This window comes from Rhamphochromis sp. 'chilingali' (assembly GCF_963969265.1).
Source record: "Rhamphochromis sp. 'chilingali' genome assembly, chromosome: 11".
Taxonomy (NCBI): Eukaryota; Metazoa; Chordata; class Actinopteri; order Cichliformes; family Cichlidae; genus Rhamphochromis; species Rhamphochromis sp. 'chilingali'.
The window spans coordinates 33,009,244-33,033,643 of NC_137938.1; the positions used below are offsets into that span (position 1 = coordinate 33,009,244).

At 39.1% G+C, this 24,400-nt stretch overlaps 1 protein-coding gene across 1 annotated transcript in view; it reads left to right on the forward strand.

Moving 5' to 3' along the window:
* agmo (alkylglycerol monooxygenase) overlaps positions 1-24,400 on the forward strand; it is a 49,637-nt gene that overhangs the window by 14,706 nt on the left and 10,531 nt on the right. Inside the window, exons 4-12 of the mRNA XM_080897638.1 lie at positions 5,173-5,276; positions 6,417-6,512; positions 9,608-9,674; positions 9,867-9,932; positions 11,719-11,798; positions 12,196-12,330; positions 14,415-14,531; positions 18,043-18,125; positions 19,273-19,378. Of these exons, the coding sequence (XP_080753764.1) occupies positions 5,173-5,276; positions 6,417-6,512; positions 9,608-9,674; positions 9,867-9,932; positions 11,719-11,798; positions 12,196-12,330; positions 14,415-14,531; positions 18,043-18,125; positions 19,273-19,378 (854 nt within the window). The remainder of the gene's footprint in view (positions 1-5,172; positions 5,277-6,416; positions 6,513-9,607; positions 9,675-9,866; positions 9,933-11,718; positions 11,799-12,195; positions 12,331-14,414; positions 14,532-18,042; positions 18,126-19,272; positions 19,379-24,400) is intronic.

Consider the following 24,400-nt stretch of genomic DNA (forward strand, 5'->3'; position numbering starts at 1 on the left):
TGCTAAACAGTGTTTCACCACTTTTTAAACAGTTCAGTAAACCTCTGGGAACTGAAGAGGTGGATTCTGATGTTGGGTCTACAACAGAAAGCAATAAAAGGGAGGGCAAAGAACTGGTGCTTTGGATTTCAGCACACTGAAATAATGGACGTGGAAATATGATCAATTAAAGCACAATGTTGATATAACAAAATTAAACAGAAAATCAATTTTATTTCTCCTGTCACTTTCTTTGCATAGTTTTTACACCCTGTTTGTGAGAGCTGCAAGTGGGCCTGACCAGGGTTAGTGTGTTTACTTTAGAGTGTGTGACTGAACTGTGTGGACAGCATGAAGTATGGCAGAGATGGAGGAGAGTTGGCCGACCATCCCACTGAGCCCTGCGTTGCTGTTTGGGTTGGCACCCTATCCAAGAGTCCTCCAATCCAAACACTGGAGAGCTGTTCACAGCCCATTAGTCCTGTGATTGACAGGGCAGCCCACCACTCAGAGGGCTGCACATGATGGCTGAAGGATGTTGCTTATTACTGCCAAGTGTTTGTCTCTGCGGGTGATGATTTAGACATCTAATTGATGTAACTGTAAAAGCATTTTATATGGTTAAGAGTGTCAGTTTGGATCTACTCCTATGGTGATTATTTTTCTTTTATTTAGTCATATTTTCTTCTTATAGAAGCATTATTCAAGGTATAAATTGGCACTTGTAGGGGCTTGGTGGTGGCCTTGACTAGAGCTAAATTTATGGATCTCAATTGGACTTTGGCTCTTGTGTTTACATGACTCTGGTTATATAAACACTGCTCCTGACATGGTTTGGATAGATGTAAACAGGCCGTGTCAAAGTTTAACCTAGTCACATTACATGACTGATTATGATTTCATTATTATGGACCTTGATTACGTGCCAGATAATGATTCTAAAAAAAGTTATAACGTAGACGTCCTGCAATATCTCTTCAATTGAGCCCATGTACTTGGACAGTAAGTTTCTGCTGCTGCAGTGTTTAAAATGTTGCAGAACAAACTGTTCAAAAGATGAATGAAAAGGAAAAACATGAACATTTACAGTAAAGGGATTCTGTGGGTATTTTATCCTGGATGAACCCCCATTTTGTTGCAATTGACTCTAGGTTGTAACAAAAAAAGTGTGTCCACAATATTGAGTTTTAAGTGATTTATTTACAGGAGGAAAAGGAAATCAGTTGTGTGGTATGTGGTGAGTCTGTTCTTTAGCCTAGAAATCTCTCTTTTGTGAACAGAGAAGAACAAGAATAAATCTCCAGGTCACAAATGGTCCCCAGTGACGGCCAGCTGTTCAGGCTTCCTCTGCTCCTGCTCAGGGTCACATGACGTTAGAAGGCAAACTCTGCCATCACACTTTCTTTCCCAAATAAAATGACATGAGTGAGTGTTATTAAAATTGGCTTCATCACACACTGGATTGTTTATGACTTTGAGACCCTGACCCAGGGGAAAATTTCACTTCCTTTAATAATTTCCTAGTTCGAGACTTTCATCCTTAGCAATATTTGGTCTTTAGTGCCCGTTAGTTATTGCACTAATAGGTATAAATATGCCATAGTTGAAACCTTCTTTTTAGCATTTGCTTACCTATTAAACATCACATTTTAAGTGTTTCTATTCTCGGTCTGTTAGCAGGCTTCCATTAGCATGGCAGCAAAGAGCCCAAAATCCATTACCATTTTTAATCTTAAATCGTGAGTTGTTTAAATTAATAAACTTAAGTTAACTAATTAATCAAAAATCTTTTAGAAAAACATTTGAAAGTTCAAAAATGCCTTTATTCTAAGTGAGTCTTTTTTTGGAGGGGGGGGGGTGTTTTGTTGTTTTGTCTGATTTAGTTTTAACGCATATGAACCATGTGCTGTGGCCATACTTATGTGGTAGCAGTGTCTTAGAAAAGAGGAGCGAGCTTCAGGAGAAAGTTGCAAGTTTTGCTTTATCTTTTAGTTTCTTTAGCTTTTCTGCTAGCGGCCACTTTTAAATATCTGCTAGTTTGGGTTCAAGACAGAGATCCCCTTTTTGATTTTTACGATTTGGCTTAAAACCCTTAATAAAGCTTAGTTGGGGTTGAACCAGGTGACCCTGAGCCATCTCTTAGTTGTGCTGCTATAGGTTCAGCCTACTCAGACTTCCAATGTACTGAACACTCATAAGCACACATAAGTGAAACTACGGTTGCATATCACAATCGTAACCTTTTTAAAAAAAAAAAAAAAATGCTACGCTTTTATTACCCATCTATTTCACACCTGTGACAGTTGATTGTTTCTCCCTGAAATTGGTTCTGCTGGAGTGGGGGTGGGGGATACTACCACCCTATTTATACCAAGTGCCTTCACATAAGGGATTGTCTGGTTGTTGAGGTTGTTTTTGCTCTAATATTGTACGTTCTGACAATAAATAAAAACTAAATGAACTAAATAAGATTACAACTGCTTTTGGTACCTGCAGTTACACTGATATGCACTAGGGGTTAAACAGTTGAGCAAAGCAGTGGCACATTTAGGTTTCCCAAGTTTACTGGGGAACTGACAGTCACAAACATGTATCTCCTGTGGGTGTGGTAAAAAAGTGTCATAAATGTCCATCACCTGATTAGTATGCACTCATCCTTGTTGTTCCCTAGAAATCCTGATTTAAGGCTCACTGGAGGACAGATGGAAGGGCCGTCCACAGCATTTCTGTGCTCTTGCTGGGAACGTGGGCTCTGTGGCACTGGTTCTCACCATTAACGGGGCTTCCCTCCTGAATAGACCCTGCCAAACTATGCAGTGTCCCGCCGAGTCCAGAGATGAGGACATGGGCTTGCAGTGAAGCTTAGCTGTTCCAACTTCCTATCAATGACAACAAACATCAATCTTAGCCGCCCTTAGTCTTGAACCCCGCCAAGCATGACTCCAGTTAGAAGAAAAAAAGCAAGAGCTTCAGGCTGCTGGAATTGAACAAAGGCTGGCTTATCCTCTGAATATGTCTCTTAGCAGGACAGTTCATCTTTGAATACCCTATGGTTCAGAGCGGAAGAAATATCATAATTTTTGTGCTTGACTGTTGTAGTTCAGTCACTCTCCTTCCTTCTTCCTCTCCTCCCACACTTCTCTCCTCTGCCTCATCAGCAGATTTCAGTGGCACTTAGGTTTAATAAAGTTTGAAACAAAATCCAACCCTGTTGCTTCCATTTTGAGTCAATCCAAAATATGCCATTTAACACGATAAATGACACTTCCAAAAACAGTCTGTTACATTTATTCTCACACCTGCTGAAGTCCAGCAATAACCCTGTTAAATATTAGTGGTGTGGACTTTTGCTCAGGAGCGGTAGTTTTCTGGTTGGTTTTCTGAAACTGAATTCTGCCTCACTGTCACTGATTAGAAATGTGTTAGAACAGATCACCATGCTCCTCCGCTCTCTTACCACTCACCTTAGGTTTTCAGCAGTTTGTTTGTTCAGGTGCAGAGACCCGCGACCCATTTTTGTTTCATGACTGCTGGCCTTAATACAACTCACAGATTTGTGAAATGGAGAGGAAGGAAGAGTTAAACTTGTCAACATTATATATTTGTAATTTTCTTGTTTTTTCTATAAAGGTGTCACTGAGCTGTTCATAAACCATTGTCCTCGAAGTGTCTCTTCCTGTGTAGTGTCCTTCCATTAACAGTGTTCTAATTGGTTTGTACAGTGAACACATGAACATCAATATCAGCAACCTGCAAAACGTGAGGCTCTTGGGTTCTTGTTCACAGCTTTCATCTTTATATGGTGTTCTCATGTATGATCTGGTCCTTGGAAATCCTTAGTAGGCTTCTGTAGCTTCTATGTAATGCTTATTCTTTAGTCATTTGTAAGCAAGACATTGCTAACACCAACCAATCCGTAAATGACAAGAGCAGATTTGTCAAATATTGATTTACAACTTTATGTATTGATGGGTAATTTTACAACCCGTATTTTTAATTTCACTTGGACATGTTAGTATGGAAGTTCTTGTAATTATTATTTTATTTTTATTAAGCCTGGACTGTGATTGATTTTGCTCTTGTCTACAACTGAGATGTGAAAAGAACCTTTTACCCTCCTTCACTTCAGGGGTGGTCATGAAGTGGTTGACAAAGTTGCCTGACAACAAGGTTCCTGATTTGAGTTTTCTATTCTGTGTGAAGGTTGCATTGTAGCCACACTAGGGGCATGCTCAGGTTAATTGCTGCTCTAATTTGGCCATCTGCATCAGCTGTGACAGGTTTCAGGCTGTGAAAGTCTTAGATGAAGATTGACTACATTTGATTAGTCAATGTTGAAGTCCTAGGAATTCCAAAGAGTTGGCGAACCTAGACAGAAAAGATATGGGCATGTCTTGATGAGACAACATTTAGATGAATGAATAATAATAATAATAAAACAATATAAAGTGCCGTTTGAGCCAATTCTAAGCGTAGGTTATTTAATTTTCAACTACCCAATTGTGACCACATTCACACATCCTAATGCCTAATTTAACTCAAATGTAATCGCATTACACAGCAAGGCTGCCATATGAAACTCAAACCTAATTTAATCGCTGGGGCTTTTACTATAAGGAATATATTACCATATATAGTCTGCATATAGGGTTATGTGGTTCTGAAGTATTTGAAGGTTACTATTCTCCTTGTACAGCAGCAGAAGCCAAAGTAGCCAGGAGGTGCCAAAAAGCACAGACCAGACGGGGTGGTCCGGAAACGATCTGGAGATCCAGTGAAACTTAACAAGCATGTTCCCTTTGGATGTTAAAATGAAGTGTAACACAGATATTAATGTAGCAAGTATCACAACACAGCAGAGGAATGTAAACTGGAGCACTGGGACATCAAGCTGGACGCTAACCAGCTGCAGCCAAATACCCCCATAGTCATAATAGCCTGAAATCCCTACCCCCTTATGACCAGCAAGGCTCAGGTCTCAGGTTTTCTTCACAGCTGGCCAGAAGCAAGGTTAAAATGGCTCCTCCTGGGGATAAAAGTGTATAGTTGCTTATTTGGGGATTGGGCAGGGTTTGATTGGCATAAATCATTTGTTATACTGAGAGGCTTTAAGGCTAGTGCATGAATTGTATATAGAGGGCTACATGGCTGCTGTCTAATCTTTAACAATGTGTGTGTATGATTGCTCTTCAGAGGTTGCTGTCCTTTGGGCTGCTCACCAGGTTCATCACAGTTCAGAGTACTACAACCTTACCACTGCCCTCAGACAATCTGTCACCCAGCCGTTTACCTCATGGGTAAGACAATATTCATTCTTTTAAAGGATGTTTCAAGTGATAGCCTTTGTTTTAAACACACAGATTTTTTTTTTTTTCTAATAGAACAACATGATTGCATTCAAACATAAGTTACAGTATTAGACAGTTGTAATTTGAAAAACGAGATTCGGCTAACTACAGTAACTAGCTATCTCCAAAGAGTCTCTCATTCCACAGTCAAACTCCAAGTCCACTGTAGCAGACTGCATCTTTTACTGCTTGTGGTGTAGAAACCTGCTCTGAGCTGGAGGGCCACTCTAAACAGAACCTGTGCCAGGTGCAGACCTGTACAGCTGCAACGTAGAACATGGACTACCACCAGTGCCAGCAGTAGTTTTAGGTTGATGAGATGATGACTTCACTGAAGAGTCAGTTGATGTCATTGTGACATACGTTTTTAATTTAAGCCTGGGTGCATCAAGTGTCATTGCTAACAACAAGAATACAGTGTAATTTCATGGGAAACATTGGATGATGAACGACTGAAATATTGTCTGCATATCCAAAACTTGATGTTTTTTTTTTTATTTCTCTGCACCATGGAGCTGCCTCATTGTCCAAAAACAATGAAAAAGAAATCTAGTCACACTTTAGTACTAGATAACTTGATTCTTCTGATCACAGTGGACTTGGAGTTTGACTCGTTTACTCAAGTGCAATCCAACTGCTGTAAAGACTCTTGACCACCAAATCTGCCCAAAATATGTCCCTAACAAATGGACTCCTAATATATAACGTCTAATATAAAACACTTTGAGGCAATTGACTATTGGGATTTGGCGCTACATTTAAAAATTGAAATAAATGACAATAGATGGAATAGAAATATTAATTTAAAGTGCTTCACTTAAATCTTTGAAAGCTTCAAGACTCAAATCTCTGACTGTGGAAAGAGTTTTATTCAGTTTTGAATAATAAACACTTAAACCTACAGGACATTGTTACCTGGATTGTTTTACTTTTGTTTAACATAGTCAGTCAGGAAAATAATAAAAGCATCATTTAGCAAAAACAGGCTTGTAGTTCCACCTTATTGGAGCAATAAACCTGTGTTATTGGGACCCTGTCACATTGTACTCTGGTTCCATTAGATTTCTGTTGAAATCTTTCTTTCTTCAGGTTTTCTATTTGCCGATGGCTCTGGCTGTACCTCCATCCATATTCGCTGTTCACATACAATTAAACCTGCTCTACCAGTTCTGGATCCATACTGAGGTAAATGCCAAACAGGCTCATTCAACAGTGTATGTGTTTGTTTTTTTTTGGTTTTTTTTCTGTGGAAAAATGCCAAAACAAGGACCTGATTTTAATACTAACCCACGGTAGTTTTCCATATTCTTTGCTTACGTTTTCACTAGGTGTGTATTTATAAGAGATTTGGTGTCAGTATATTATAAATGTGACACTGTTTCTGTTTAAAGGTTTGGAATGGCATTTTCCTATAAAAACGACTCACTTGTTATGTTTTTATGTATATATATTTTTCCCTTAAACTGAATCTAAATCATTACTGACTCTGGATGTATGTCGTCATCAAACTGCATTTCCTGCCTGGTTGAGTGGTTGCTTGTAGGTTAATAGTCATTTTTCATGGAAGATCTAGAGTTGTCTGCAAACACCTGCTACCTACTTTCTGAGGAGTAGTGAAACTTAAAAAAGTGAAACATTCCCAAAAAGGAGAACGTTTGCCTTCAGAGTTAAAGTTGCAATATTTTTAAATTGTTTTGTTTGCAGCTGTAAGAACAGCTGTTACTTTGAAGCTAAATATTTTAGTGCATATGTAAGAATTCCTTTTCTAACAATAACGAAATTTCAATGAGGTACAATTAAGTGCTGAAATGAAACGTTTTTGCATGTTATATTTGGTTCTGCAACAGACTCTAAATGCCTTCAGGCATTTTTGAGCAGTTATTTAGAAGCATTATCTAAATAGACATTAAGTAGTCACCTGGCTATAGACATTGGATGTTGAGAACTGGCAGATAATCACCTTACCGTTGGGGAATTCTTCTGCAGATTTCAATTCAGGGTAGTTTTTCAAAGTTCTGTTTATCTATGGTGACATAATGTCTGGAAAAATGCTTATATGTCAATTATTCAATGGCATAATTCAGTAACATGGCTGCAACTTCATTGTTTAGTCAAAGAGGTATTACACCTCTATGATGCAATTATAAAATATTTTCAGGCAGCATGTAGCACTACCAGATTAGTATTACCTGAATTAATGTGGTTGTTGTTTAAAGAATCAATAGGAAAATAAAATCTGTAAAGTTGTCTGTCTCTCTGTGCCAGTGCTAATCTGTCTGTTAAGCCAGACTTTTGTGGACTCCATGTTGCAGTGGAGCCTGTATTCAATAAAAAATAATGAGATTTTATGAAATATTCCAAACAGAAGCATGACCATTCTGTCTGCCTTTTAAAGTGACTGAGAGTATCACTTTTACAATCCCCACAATCGTTAGAGGGAATGAATGGATTTGGAACGCCCTCGATCTTTTAGTGCGCTATTAGTGAGAACAGTCGTAATAGTCACAATTTTCTGAGGGATGTAATTTATGCCTTCTGTTTTTTTTTTTTGGTTTTTTTTTGATGTCATAGAATTTACTGGCTCACTATTCGCTGCAGCTTCAGAGCTGGAGTGAAGTGGTGGAGACCCCTTTCATTCAAGATAAAACTCTCACGCTCGGCTGCCAGGCGCAGCCATTATGTGGAAATAATGAATCGCAGAGAAATTCTGTCCAACCACGCACATTTCTCCGTCTGTCATACTGATGTGATCCATCGAAATATGACTTGCAACCAAAAGAGAAACATGAACTGTGTGAAATATGCTCAGTGTGACCTCTTTAATCTATAATGACTCACGGAGGAATCAGTTTGGTACCTTCCAACAAGAAATGAATAAGAAAATGTATTCCTGATGGTTTAAACCTCATGGGTGTTGGACTAGACTGTGTGTGTGTGTGTGTGTGTGTGTGTGTGTGTGTGTGTGTGTGTGTGTGTGTGTGTGTGTGTAACAATGTCTTTAACCATTGTCAGGAGTTTTCTGCTATTGCCACAAAGTCTTTTTTCCAACACTGTAGTTGTTGTGCTAACATCACCATAAATAATATTATTTATTGGAGAAATTAACTCTTTTGAGTGTGTTAATCAGGGCAACAAATGTAATTATGGATGTTATGAATATTTGAAAGTGATTCTGACAGCTATAGTAAGGCTTCCAACAGCAATTTGCTGGAATATTTAACTTTTTTTAGTACTAGTTTAGATTTAAAGTTGCCCAAATTATTTCCATCGGCCAGTCTTGGTAGCTGGGTATCGGCCCGCCAGGACCTCTGCTCCTGGCCGCCGCCTGGCTCACAATGCACCCAACCCCTATGGCACCTCCTGCGGGGTCTCTCTCTTAGAGATAGGGTGAGAAGTTCGGCAATTCGGGAGGGGCTCAGAGTAGAGCCGCTGCTCCTCCACGTTGAAAGGAGACAGTTGAGGTGGTTCGGGCATCTGACAAGGATGCCTCCTGGGATAAGCGGAAGAAGATGGATGGATGGATATTTCCATTGGTCAGAGAAATGGTTTTGTTAATGCAACTCTTGCCAATTGAAACACTAGGGCAACAGTTTTATTCAAATTCAAATAAAGTTTCATCATTCCACTATTTAATGTTTGTTTCTTAAGCATCCACAGTTTTCAAGAAAATTCATTGTGATCATTGACAGTTTTCTTTGTGGTAGCTACATGAATACTTCTGTGCTGCCACCATCAGACCAGTTATACCAGTTGCCTTCACTTACAGTACTGTAGCATTCCTGCTCTCCAGAAGATGAAACTTCGTGAGTTTACCCACTGCAGCAAAAGGGTTTTCTGTCCACTTCATTCCAAGCAGAATTGTTATTGCATGTAAAGTAATATATATTTGGTACTATTGCTCTGTTTTGGGACCCCCTGCGCCCTTCAACATACACACAGGTGTTAATGACTGCAGACATTACATTGAGATGTCTGAATGGGACCAGATGGAAGAAGAGTGATTATTCTAGTGTTTCGACAAACAGGCAGTTGGACTAGTGGCAATAACAGCAACAACTGTTTCATTCTGGTTTCTCTGGGAGATGGAAAATAATAAGTTAGGGTTACTGTCTGAATTTTGTCTTTACTGGAGCATAAATGAAGCAAAAAGGACAAAAAGAAATTAAACACGTCAATGCTGTCACTGGGAAACCAAGTAAAGACGGTTTATTTGTATTTTAATTTGTATAAGGAAAATGAAACTTTATTACTTTAAAGTTGATTTTATATCTTTCTTCCAGTTAATCAGAGACCTTGGACCTCTGGAGTGGATCTTGAACACTCCAAAACACCACAGAGTTCATCATGGTAAGAGGACGGTAATTTTATCCAACCTTACGCTGTTTACATCAAACATTGCATAAGGACTGAAAGATTGAATGAGTAGACATGTTGGAGATGTTTTATGGATCAGAGTTAATTCTGAAAATGTTTATATCTATCTATCTATCTAAAATGTGAATAAGTAATACAGCAACCTCACGAATGTAAACTCAACAGGGCGGAACCTTTATTGCATTGACAAGAACTATGGTGGTATTCTGATTATTTGGGACAGATTATTTGGTAAGTCATTTGTATTTGCTTCTTATTGTTTTTCTTTTGAATGCAAGTGAATGTACTTTATTTATGACAGTGTAACTTTTAGTCTGTGATGGCATTTGTAGAGTGTGACAGCTGGATCACCACTGAGTTGTATCAACATTTGTATCTGTTCTAAAATAATAAAATTCCTACAATGGGATTAATTCTTAATGCCACCAGTGCTGCCCCCCACATCTGTTTTGTGCAAAAGGCAAATGGTTCTTCTTGCACTGACTATACCATTTATAGCTGCTGTTGACATGCATTATTTTTAGCCACACAGACCTCAAATACACAAAACTGCATAGTAACCCTTGCACGGGAAACTGTATTTCTATAGATTTTTTCTAAAATTTGAAATCTGAACTTTCCCTTCAAAGATTCAAAGCATTCAGGTGAAATACTTTAATTATGATCAAATTTCTGTATGATGGACTTTCTGTACCATGAAAGTCTTCCAGGTGTTGTTAGTTTCTCCTGTCTGTGATGATCTTGATTACTTGAGTTCAGAACAACTGAAATTCTTTGGTTTATGAAGATATTTTACCTCTCATCTGATTTTCTTTAGTTTCAAAAACTATTGGAGACCCCTATTGAGGTTGTCCCTTCGGAGGTGGTCCTGAGAGTGATTGTGAGTCTACATGAGTGAGGCTGTGAACCCAGGCATGGGTCATTATGCTCACAGGAGTAAAGATGTGGAGTCTGAGACATTGCCATGCCACACGGCCATAAAAGTTAAGGTCATCTGGTTCAAGGTTTGAGTGGGGATTGAAATGCCTGCAAAGGGATGTCAAGACTGTGACTTATAGGTGGGGAATATTTGGTGTCGTATGCTTCAATTTGGTGATGATGGCTCACAGTAGAAATAGATGGCCTCCTCTCAAATTGTTGTCATTGTCCAAAATATGAATATTCAGAGGCACTCCTCCTGAAATACCTGGGACTCCATCAGTTTTTAGAACCAAAGAAACATCACAGATGAGAAGTGAAACCTCTTCATGAACTTGAAAAGAAATCCTGTTCCTTTCAACTCAAATGCTTAAGACTACCGTGGCCTACATAACTGAGAACATGCAGACATACCTGTGATGCTTGGGCTTGAAAAATTAAGGTATCACCCAATACTACAGTGATGAAAATAAAACAGTTTGCCACAAATGTCTGTGCAGGGTATCTGTTTAAATCATGAGAAACACACTTCTCTGTAGTTGATGGTGGTTTTATAGATGTTGAATAGATGTTCCTGGTGTTTTTATAGTACCTTATTGTTTTTAGGGTATATGTTCAAAGAAAAGTCAGTTTATGCAAAGGATACTGACTCAAAGGAGCGTTTCTACATTCCCTTAGTAGCATTTTCACTGTTAAACTGGAGGCCGAATTAACCTTTGTTAACCATTGTCTGTCACTAACCCTCTCAGAGTTTTAGCATCTTTTAGTTCATTTTCGTTTTACACTTCAGTTTTATTGTCTTGGTCAAGTGAACAACAGATAAAATCAATGAAAAGCTGGTGAACGTGGAGCATTTAGCAGCTGGGTGGAGGGACAAATAGCTTAAAGATGAAGAAAATGCTAATAACAATAGAAACATGTGATTCATTTCATGTTTGTCTTTCTGGTGACACGTTTTCTTTGTTGGATATTTAAACATCTTAAACTTTTAAACCTTAATGTATTACCTCAGGTTTTAAGAATAAATAACAGGAATAGAAGTTTGAGTCATTTATTCACATCATTTTGTTTTGCACACCGCTATTCATACCATCCCCAGGTACCTTTGCTCAAGAAGCCAACCAAGTCGTGTACGGCCTGGTTTTCCCCATCAAAAGATTTGAAATCCTCTATGTGCAGGTTAGTCTCATCTTTCATCATTGATGTGGCTACCACAAGTTGGCGATTGGTCAAGCAGCTCACCTCCATCTGGGTATAAACACCTTTGGTAGATGAGGTGTGAGCTCATGTTTCCCTCACTGGCCGAGTGTCCATTTTGTAACCATAACATTATGACTCTAAACAAACTGCCCAGTTGAGGTGAAAGAGGCCAATAAAATGTAATGCCAGGTGGATGTTATGATTATTTTTGCTGCCATCACTGTTGGCAGAGCACTGCATGAGCAATGTTCTGCCCAAAGAAAATAGAAACATTCATTCTAGGATTATTGCTGTTCCTTTGTTAGCATTCATCAGTTAAATGTAGTGTTTGATTATGTATTAATGTCTAATTTGGTTGTATTTTTTTCCCTTTTAGTTGCATTACTACTTGTATTTGTGGAAGAAATCCAAAACCTACAAAACTATCAGCAACAAACTGTCAACTTTCCTCAACGGTCCAAGTTGGAAACCTGGTAAACGTCGGCTGGGTGACCACAATGACAATCCAAAGGTTTGCATCATTTCTAAGGACAAAATGCCCTCATGCTTCATTACCCATCATTTTGACAGACACAACACACAGGCCTAAATGACTCAGAGCATTCCTTATTGAAGGACTCGTATATTCTGCCAGTTTTACAAGAAACTGCCACATCAAATAAAAGCTGCAAAGCCTTTGTAGAGGCGACACAATAAGTTTAGTTTCACTGTCTTTAAACACAGTCTGCGTGAATAAAACCACTTGCAGTTTAGCGTAAATGTGCATGTGTGTGCGTGACTTTGTGTGTATGCAGAAAGAAATACAGGCTCCAGCTGAATGCCCCGGTGGTTAGCTTTGAAATAACGCTGATGGTGTCGCATATTTAGTTCCCTCATGCTTCAGACTGCAAAAAAAAAAAAGTCCCCTTTGACTTTACGATTAAATTGGCTCTTTAAACCCAGCAGGGTAATTCTAAACATGGTCAGAGCTGGAACTTAACTGAAATATCTTGAAAGGCTTTATGTAGGCGGCTACTTCTTGATATCTGCTGGTGAAGGAAAGAGGAAAAAGAGGGGAGTGAAAGAGGAAAAAGGGTTCAACGTGTTTCAACTCTGAGAATAAGCAGAGCAGCAGACTGGAATATCTACAGGGTTGGGGATGGGATTTTGAGGGGGAACCCACATGTGATGGTTTGGTTCCTCAAAATCCTGGGAAACCCCTGAATGAGAAACAGGCACTGCTGATTGGCCAGTTATTTTTCATTCCCATAAAGTCCTCAGGGCTTAATTACTTATTGTCTTGGACAGAAGGGAAAAACAGGTCAAATGACTCAGGGAATTCTTACAGAAGGACTCAGATATTCCTCAGTGTTTAAGGGAAACCGCTGCACCCAATAAATCCTGGATGACTTTGTAAATGGAAAACAACAAGCTAATTTTCACCAGTTCTGAAATTCCACTAGTAGGATGCTAAAGTAAGAAAATGTCTTTTTGAAGAAAGGCACATTGGGTGGGTTTACAAGTTTGTTTGTTTTTTTTTTAAATTAAAGTTTAGCATCTTTTCCTCATCTTTATCATACCCTTTTGTTTTGTTTTTTCACCACCAGCATGCAGTGTTTATACATGGCATATTCTCAGAGTTAGCCACTGGGTGCAATTGCATTCTACAAATGGCATTTTCTTTGTTTCTGTTATTACTGGTAGAGAATAATTTTGCCATGCATGACTCAGATGATTTGCTGGAAATGATTCATGCACATATCTGAACATGCTGCAAAATGGTGACATGCATTTAGAGAAGAAAGTTTGGTGGTTGCAGACGGTTTCCTTTAATCCAGTCTGTTAACCTAATATGAGACGACTGGACCGCTTAGCTCATTATTTGTTCAACAGAACAGTGAAAAGAGTCTGTTGTTGTTTATGTTCTGTTGCATGTCATAGTACCCTTAAAGTCGTCTTTGTCTTTGCCAATGGGAGCTATGTGTATCATTTTAAGGCAAACTAGCGTGAGGTGTAGCAAATAATAAAACCTATATTGACCTAACACCCTACATCTAATGTTATTAAAAATTAGCATAGCATTGCTGTCAGTACCTGTGTGTCAAATGTTAAGGAACATGCCTCAAATGCCCAAGCATGCAGTTGTACAGGGGTACGTTGCTTGGGCATGGGTGACTATAAATTTGTTTGTGTAAACATAACATCTGAGAAAATTAATTTATTGATTATCAATCTGAAATTTGTAGACTATTGTGATAATGCCACAAACATAAAGCAGACATGTGTTGTTGTTGTGTGTGTGGACGAAGAAGCCTGTGAATAGTCTTGGTGCATGTTCTATCATCATTTGAACTATTTTAACTATTCACAGGCTTCTGTGAATGTGGGGTAATGTGTCACTGGTTAATGGCTTCAGTTGTTTTTTGAGTCAGAAATAATAGCATACATGATGTTTTTAGAAGATTTTTTTTGTACTAGTTTTGAATTCAATTGACAGCATGACATTAAAACTGTTACCATCAGGGTAAAATTAGTATTTAAGCCTTGTTGGCTGTGAGAAACTGTTCAAAAATATCAGGGTTCGGGGAATTAAACATGTTTATTTTCCATTCACAGGTTACCGGAAAGGAAGTGCCTCATAATCCCAGCTGGTCACTGCCTGTACAAATTTATGCAGTCATACATTTCCTTTTGGTGCTGAAGACTTACCATGATTTGTTTGAAAACAAGATGGTATGTATTTGTCACATTAGACAAAGTGATTGTTATTAAACTTTATTTGGAGGGTGACACTTCAGCTCCCTTCATAGAGTTCTTTAAATTCCCTTTTTTTAGTTGGATTTGTCAGATATATAGGATTAAATCTGGGGTAGCTTAGTCTAGACTAACTACTGATTTGTTTAGGCTACTGTAATCCCTCAAAGTATGACAAGGTGGTCCAGAGTTCCCAATTTAAGACTGAGTTTACGTGTTTGTTTTCCAACACTGATTCATCCAGTTATCCAGTTTGTTGTGGCTGGTCCATAATGGAGCAGAGTCCTCTACTTAGCCAGCAGAAAAAGACTAGCTGTGTCTAACATCATGACAGAATGACGGATCAGCATTCCCCTTTAAAGCAACCTTGTCTATTATTTTCCACCCAACAAGCCAAAAGACCCCCTTCCTCCTCCTTCAGGAAAAAAAAGAAAGAAAAGAACCTCCCCAGCAGTTATCTTTGGAAGGATTTTTTTCCCCCAGGCACAGTTTTGGTTAGCCAGAAAGAGCTGTCACACCCAACCTCTTCAAACTCTAAATAAAATGCCCTGTCTTCTCTCCCCCCCCCCCCCCCCCCCCCCCCCCCCGATTGCTACCTCCATTGGGGCTCTGTTAGTTGTGGTCACCTCTCACACACACCTCCTCTCCAGCATCGAGGGATCCCCTCCCTTTTGGCGAACGAAACACCAGCTGGTGGTCCAGCAGTGAACACAAACGCCTTAATTGTGTCGAGTCAACCATTTCCCAAACCAAATAGCCTTCAGGATGCAGCAATCAGACTTGGAGGGAAAATAACAAAGTGAGCTCCTTGGCCCAACAATAAATCATGTCACTCTTATGTATTTATACCCACATGTTCGCTAGCTGCTTATTTAGCTTGACAATTGAAGACACGCTGCCAGACAATTTATGTGCTTTGTGTTAATTCGAAGCCATGAAAACATGGCTATTTCAAACAAGTGAAGCTACTCTTCAATTACATCATCATCAGGCCAGTGTGTATGCTTTACATGTACGTATTTTAAACGGTTATTATTAGAGGCAGTGAGGGAAATTGACCATCAGAACTTTTTCTCATTTAAAGTATGTTTGGGCATTTCTACCCAGCAGACCAAAAGTGAAACACAAACACACACACACACACACACACACACACACACACACACACACACACACACGCACACGCACAAACACAGGTTTTGCTTTCACTCTTTTGAAGTTTTTGCAAATTACCGAAAGTTCAAAAATATTCACTATTTGAGCAAAAGTACTGAGCTTCACTGGTAATCTCTGAATTAAGGTGTTCTCAATAGCATTGCCACAGGTGTATGAAATAAAGCAATAAGTGCACTGTGACTTTACAAGCAATGTTCTAAAGAGCTCACTGAATTAGTTTGCTAATATAATAGGATTCACTGATGCAACAAGTCAATTTTTGAGATTTTTACTCTGCTAGATATTCCACGATCAGATGGTGGTATTGTGAAGTATTTCAGAACAGCTGCAACGCAGATTGTAAAGTTGAAGAGTGCATATAAGAGTGCATGTAATAGTTACCAATGCTCTCAATAACTGACTTAATAACTACAGACTCCCAAACTGCCAGGCATTAACATCAGCACAAAAGCTGTACGCCAGAAGCTTCATGGCATAAAGTCCCATTTGGAGCCTTATAAGTGAAAGGTTTTTTTTTTCTTTTTTCCCACCACAGTACATTTCAGATTTTTGAAGGTAGACACATGAGCATGGGGGCATTTCTGACTGTAAAATCAAGAGCTACTATAAGCTCATTGGCTAATGAATCACACAGTAGAGCAAGCCCTGCTTTTTCCCCCCCATTTGAATCTAATACAGTAAGAGTGCAATCAGTTCTACAAAATATAAAATGCTGAGACTACTTTACTTTAGAAGAGAGGTTTATTCAGATGTGTGGTCACTTTGGATGATGTCGTTTGTAGAGCTGTCCTTGTTACTTTACATTAACAGGTGTGTTATTTTGTTATCCCATTTAATGGTTTGCTGGAAACACACTCTCCTTAAAATAGTTCAGTATAACAGGAATCATGTTTACTTACCTGATACCTGATTCATTATTACATGTTACTGGCACTGTTTTTTGTTTTTGTTTTTTTTTTGGTTTGCTTGTTTTTTCCTGTTTGATCAGTCTTCATCAATAATGGCCTGGGTAATTAGTTAATTTGCTCATCTCAAGAGACAACATAACACAATCAGTCCTTACAGTGTTGCCACCAGATGTTAACTGTCATTTCCGACCTCTGCTGATATTGCTACAAGTTGTCAGTTGATCACTTGAAAAATTACCATGACAAAAGAAGCACAAAGTGTTTCTTTAAAAACTCTTGGAAATGAAATGTGAGTTGATGACACTTAGGGCTTTATGGAGGAATTTCTCTCTAGTGTAGTGTCTCAGCTGCATGCCCCCTGGATGATAGAAAGACAAACAAACAACAACAAGAAATAAAGATTAGGTTACTAAATACATCTGGTCTGCTGAGCCTCTCAGGTTATCAGACACAGAAAAGTTCACATAACCTTTGATATCAAAACAATTCTCCTCTCATTATACGCTTACCAAAAATAATGGTATCCATAGCCCTTGAACTCCATTGCAGTGATTAATCTGCCTTAATAAACTATGAATGAAGGTCACCCTAGACTGTCAGTCCTTCACAGATGGACTGAGCTCAAATAATTTCCTTGTCTGATTCATGGAAAGCATTATTGTATCTGTGTTCCTGTAAGAGGCTCCTGGTAATATTGTGCTTATGGCAGCTTATGGGTTATGACTTGGATAAACGTATAGAAATACAGTTTTATTGCATCCTGTTGATGGGTTGATTTTTGTGCTGGCAAGCGCGAGCCCTCTGGGTATTTACAGCATGGGAGCAGTCAGTGAGATTTGGCTGTTAGACTCTGTATTGAGTGTCAGAGAAATATAAACCAAAGCTGACAGCCCACAGCATCCTCAGGAGACAATGGCTTTCCAACGGCTGCCCTTAGCCAAGGCCATAGGTTGGAGAACACAGATTAGAGCGTACGTTACTCTTTGTGTTTATGCAAGTCTGTTTGTGTGTATGTTCCAAATAGCTTGGAAAGGTCAGTGAGAATCTGCATTGGATTTCTCCTCCAAAGTTGGTTGTTTTGGCTCCATTTAGGGGATTCAAACTACAGTCTCTTCAACTGTGGTCAAGTCCCCTGTCAAGACCCATCTGGGATGATTAGAGCGTCTATGTAAACTAGGCATGTCAGTGTAAAGTAAGAGGCAGCATATCGTGTGTGCCAGTACACTTATTCCGAAGGTCAGACATGTTTTGGTTGGCATTACAGCTCTGCGGTTTATGACTGCTCTCCCAGTAAGGTCTCCTGTGATTGTAACTTGACTGGCCATGATATTGATTTAAGGGTTTGAATCTAATGTATTTTTTCCTGACCGCATTTCTCATGGTATGCAAATGTATCTCAATCCTAGATACTGTCCCAGTTAACTATTCTGGGTATGACTGGCTACGTTCTGCTCACTCTCACGTCTCTGGGGTTCCTCATCGACCAGAGGTACAGTACAGATATTTCTTTATGGATTCATTTTCAAAGAGACTTTTAGAGGATTTAAAAATTAGACTAAACAGTTAAAAATGTCTCGGGGAGGTTAGAGAAAAGCAAGACTGAGAACTATTCTGGCTTTGGTAGAGGTTCTCAAGCTTTGAGTGGCAATCATCCAAAGACTGAATTTGAAGGAATACAAAATGTGGAGTGTTAAAATTAGCATTGAAGTAAAAATGCCAAGTTGATTGTACTTATCTGTTTAGATTTCTTCAGTTGTTCTTTATTCTCCTCTGAGCTGCTAATTCCTAATAATGTATTTGCATCTTAAACTCAATGATTCTGAAAATGGCTTGCTTTTAGACAGTCCAACCTCTTTTGGGGTCCAAGAACGAATCAAAGAAAAACTCTCAAAGAATCTCTGGGAGCCATAGGTCTTTGCCAGCCCAGAGTTAAAGGTCTGAACATTAGTATTAATATTACTGTGGGGTGGTCAGCAGTATGTACCCTTGTTTTCAGTAACTAAACTATGAACCTTGCATTGAATCATTTCATTTCTCTTCATTGTTACCAAATAAAACTCTGCATACTTAGCTTGTGAAATTCACTAAAAGAAACAGAAACAAGATAAAGACACACTCCTACTATACATGCTTTGTTGTGAGTGAATATAAGATTAAATTCAGTTGACGCAAGTACCACAACACTGGAGCTGACTTCAAAGTGGGGCGACCGTGGCTCATGGGTTGGGAAGCGCATCTGTAACCGGAAGGTCGCCGGTTCGATCCCCGGGCTCTCTGTCCTGGTCGTTGTGTCCTTGGGCAAGACACTTTACCCTACCGCCTACTGGTGTTGGCCAGAGGGGCCGATGGCGCGATATGGCAGCCTCGCTTCTGTCAGTCTGCCCCAGGGCAGCTGTGGCTACAACCGTAGCTGCCTCCACCAGTGTGTGAATGCGAGAGTGAATGAATAGTGGCATTGAAAAGCGCTATATAAATCCAATCCATTATTATTATTATTATTATTATTATATATCTCAAACCAAATCTCTCCTCATCAACTCTATTTGATCAGCACAGGAAGTTGATATTAGCTCACATTAAAATATAATTATTCCATCTAAGTGATGCATTGTTGCTTAATGTGTCCTTATATTCAGGCCATCATCGGCTGTCTTGGAGCTATTTCGCTGTGTCGTCATGATGACATTGCTGAGGTACAACTACATGAAGCCCCTTGCACCTTCACTGGCAGTGCCTACAGAGGTAAGTGCAACTGTAATGTGTGGAGTGCAGTTTAAAATAGGCAGCAGGACTTGAGATTTTCTTTTCATTCTACTTAAATAATAAGCAAATATGTGTGCCGTATATGGAAGATGGAATTGGTGTTCATATCTGGAAAGTGAAGCCAGTGCAAAAGTACCTTAAACCTGCATTTAAAAAAATAGATGGGCTGATATTTTATATTATAAATAATAAATATATAAATAATAAATAGGTGCGCAGGGAAGAAAAAAGCCCTTACACTTAAACACATCTGTGAGCTCTGTCTTGAGAATTATTTAATCCATGTTGCTAGTTGCAAGTCTTGTCTTATGCAGCATGATAATGCAATTTAGCAATTCTAAGCACCTATTATTGCTGGTGTACAGCAGGTGACTTGGAATGTAGGACACACATATTAACAAGCATACAGTTCATGGAAAAACTCTGTTCGTTTGCTTTTTTGGCACTTTTTTTATGATTATTAGACATAACTTGTCTAGGACTGCCACGACAGACACTATAGGCAAAAGTATCGGGCCACATCTCTTAATCTCTGAATTCAGGGGATTTCATAGCACCTAGCTATGAAGTTTGCCTTTGCAAACATTTGTGAGAGAATAGGTTATTTTACGGAGCTCACTGAATTTGAGTGTGGTATTTTTAACAGATGCCACCATTGCAACAAGTCAGTTTGTGAAAAGTCTTTAGATATTCCATGATCAACTCAATGTGGTGCCAGGAAATTGCAGCTCAGCTTTAAAGTGGCAACCAACCTAAAGTTACAGAGTAGGCTCGCCGTGTGCTGAGGCAGACTGTGCATTAGTCGCTAATGCTTTGCTGAGTCGGTCACTGCAGCGCTCATAACTTCCTCTGGTCTTAACATCAACACAAACTGTATGCTGAGGGCTTCGTATTGTTTCCACAAACAAACAGCAAACTGGAACCAACTGAGCCTCAGAAAGAAAGAAACATTTAATAGTCATCGTACTGCGGCTTCAACACGCTTTATGGCTGGCTACTGCTAATGACACGTACTTTTCTGTTTCTGTGGCAACCCCATCAGACCTGCTAAATTGGACTGAGTCAGTTGCACAGATGCAGTTATGTGACAATTCATAAGACAGGTGAACTATGGAGGATTTATATATTTAATTAGCAGTTTATCTGCTCATTCCTGCTGCTTCTCGCTGTTTTCCAAAGTAACACATTGCTTTATTACTAGCTGCATTGTTAAAATGTGCTACTGTGCACCCTGATCTTTAGAGTCACTGCAGTTTCTGCTAAATTTATGATTACAAATACGTATTGCATATTTCAAAGGCTGTTCATTTGCTGGTTTAGCAACATCTTTCTTTAGCATTTTCTTTTAGCAGAATTGATTATTAGTGAATAATGGTCTGTCTTTATGCATTCCTTTGATGGTGTTAATACATCCTCTTAATGATGTTTGCTCTTAGTTGATATGCAAGTTGTAACTGGTTCACATTGCCCATTTGATCCACTAAACAATTTAGTTAAATTTTATCCACTGATTTTGTGATATCATCACTATCTTGAGTTGTTGTGCAACAATAATGGCGGCACCGTTGAATTAACAGCCACCTGTCTAGCTGCCATTTCCCTGTCTCAAAATGAGGTATTCGTCTAGATTACTTACAAAGGTGTTGTCCCTTTCACGAGTTAAACAATCTTTGATGGCGTGTCTACATGCACTGGTCCCAGAGGCCATGTTTACCCATTTTTAAGTTTGTAGTTTGGCCAAGTCTTGGAAATAACATTAATTAGCCACAGTGAAGTTGTTTTTTCAGCTGCAGATATTGGCGGTTACCAGTTAAAACAAAGAATGAAATCTGATGTATTAATCGAGTGCCCGGATCAGCAAAATGCGATGGCCTTATTGCTAAAAGAAAAAAAAAGTAGCACTAAAACATGATGGTAAAATGGATGTTTAAAAGCAGCGCTGTTGACAGAGAAAAATTTAAATTTGGCTAAAATCTTACCTTGAGTTCTCTTTTCACGTGTGTGTGTGCGTGTGTGTGTGAGCTTTTCATCACACGGCATGATGTTGTTCATCCGCAGTCTGATTTTGCTCATTCATCAGGAAATTGTAGCTGTTTGTACTACTATGTTTCTTTTGGCTCAGCAGCCGAGGTTCAAAGATCATGGAAACAGCAGTTGACAAAACAAACTAACCTCAGGTTAGTAGCTGTTCTGGAGCTTCCAGTCATATCGCATGACCTTTTTATTTAGGTTTTTTTAAATACCCCATACCCCATGGAACTTATACCTTTTGATATTCACATTCTCAATGTGGTGACCTTCCGAATAATTTCCAAAAACTATTTCATATAATTTTTCAAAGTACCATAATTACATGTGGTGGAAATCCTTTATTCATTTGACTTGATATAGTGTTTGGCCGCATGTGTAATTCCCTCCATCAAAGCATAGTTCAGCTTGAAAACGAGAACCAGTTTTTGTCCAAAATACATTATATGCAACATTGAAACTGTCTAAACACAAAGTCCAACCAGCAACACCTAATTAGTCTGTTATTAGGGTGTAGAATAAAGACTGGGTATACAGTGAATCATTGCATGAGCATGTTTTTCTAAGGCTACTTACTAATTGCTTTCTCTGGTGGTAGTATGTTTTCTATCTCTGTGCATGTTGAAACTAGTTTTATTTAGCATCAGTCTGATTATATACTTGGAGCCTAATTCCAGCTTGTTAACTATGGAAAATACTGAAAAAAATGTCTTAAGATGACAGTGGTATGATTTTCACAGTACAGCACTTAGAAATCCTTACTTTATGAAATCATTGAGGAAAAATATGTGAAGCTCTGGTATTAAATGCGCATATGCCTCATGTATCGTGTTTCTTCGGTTTGTGTGTGTCTAGCCTGTTTGCCTGTAATTGTGTGTGTTGTGTGGTCTGTGTTGTGTGTGTGAAATGTGTGAGCTGGGTGCTAAGTCCAGCCTCGCAGCCCTGTGATCTATGAGTCCAGATGCGTCGCCCAATTGACCATAAAATTGGCGTGCCTTTCTGGCTCTGGCAGCTCAACTGTAAGGCGGCTGACCTCTCATTACTTGCCCTCCCTTGCAGCTTTTTTTTTTTTTTTTTGTCCTCCCGCTTTCTGCCTCCGCTCACCGCTTGCCGTCTCAGCTAGTGTGAATGAGAGCAACACTTCTGGAACCAATTAACGTCGTCTGCTGCTAACTAGCGCTGGCTGATGAGATTTGCACGTGAGATTTGCAATCGCTGCTTTTATGTCCTCTGACTGCACATCTGTGGCGCTCAGGTGTTCAAATGACAACCCGAGACGCTCCAACCTTTTCTTTTTCTCACCATAAAATGAAATAAAACTGAATGAATAATAATTCATCTAAAATGAACCGCGTAACCAATCACCCCGAGAGCAACGAAACGGGGTGATTTATGCTGCACATGCTGCACGGCTGTGTCACTTTGACAGGGCTGTAAGTTTTATGCAGCCGTTTCCTTAAGCAAATCATTAGGCCTCATTTCAAGTCATAGTACATCAGTTTGAGCTGAATGAATGTCTTGCTTGCAGGTGGGGCTCATTGAAAATCCTCACAATTTACTTGAAATGGTTCCTGACATGTTTGTGCCCTTTGTTCAGAAATTCAGCAAAGGGGAATATGGTTGAACCACCCCCAGACTTTAAGGTACTCAAGTGATATATGGATCTGACGCGTGTTACAGAGGGAGGGCTTGTTTTGAAGTCGAGCCAATCAATTAACAGTCACTCGAAATGTAAAAGGGGTAAATTCCCATTTAATTGTCTTCAGACTCACTGTACATTTGAGAGAGGGGGAGGGGGAAGTACAACAAAAAAAACTAGGTCGGTTTGTGGTCCTTCAAAACCAGTGGTGTGATATACTGCACCCTTAAAACTCACAGTGGTATTTATAGTGGCTCTGGAGATTTCCCTTGTAAAGCTGCAGGCTTGACCTGTAAACCAGGGCTGCCTCTTGCTCCCAGCCGCCCACTCGCCCGCCCAAACCCACGTCTGTGCGGCTCACATGACGGCCTCACTGCTTCAGAGGAGACTAAGCTGGTAACCAGGGCTGATGGAAGCTTTAGCTCTCTGTGCATGTAATATTTATTTGTATTTGTGTGTGCTGTTAGCTTTAATTTGCTTTAATTTATGTCATTTAAATAAAATTTTAATTACATATACATACCACAAAATATTGCAGCTTATAAATATAATCTGTGTCTTTCTGGTGCACAAACTATAGAAGAATAGAAGTTTAAATTACAGTCAATATTTAAGCACTTTATTGTGCGCAACATACTGAGTTTAAGAAATCATTTATACATTAATGTCAGCTTGGATAGCTTATCAGATTTGCATGCATGATAGACAATTTTAAAACATCTAAATAAACAAAGCCTGTTGTGCTGTGGCTGCACAGTTTAATCATTTAGGTTTGAAATGAGTGACATTTATTTAAGAAGGCTATGAATAACTGTACACTGGTCACAGCGCACTTCTGGGTTTTCTGGTCACACCAACACAACCTTTGCTAACCAGCACTACAAACCAGATTTTTCTTCCGATTATTTCCCATTCTCCACACTGAAACATAAGCTAAAGAGTCTCTGTTTTGATGCAGTGGGCAAGTTTGGGCGTGCATGGGGGTGTGCGAGTTGAAGAGGTCAAAATGAGACTTTCTCAGGGTGAAATAAAAATAGCCGCAGTGCAGGGGTGCACAAGGAGACGGGTCAAGTTAAAATGTTATTTTTCTTTTTTAAGCTTTTGTTCGGGCGGACCTCCTTACACCTCGTAAAGGCAGCTAACCGTGGCATTTGGAGAATATGTAATTTATGCTTAAAAATTGATTTAAATAAACATTTCTTTAAATCAGTAATTTGATTCTAAATAACTAAACATTTAATCGATTTAACCACAACGTTGTGCAGTTGAGGATGTCATCACCTAAAAGCTATATTTTTGCCTATGTTTGACCTCAAACATTTTGTTTTATTCTT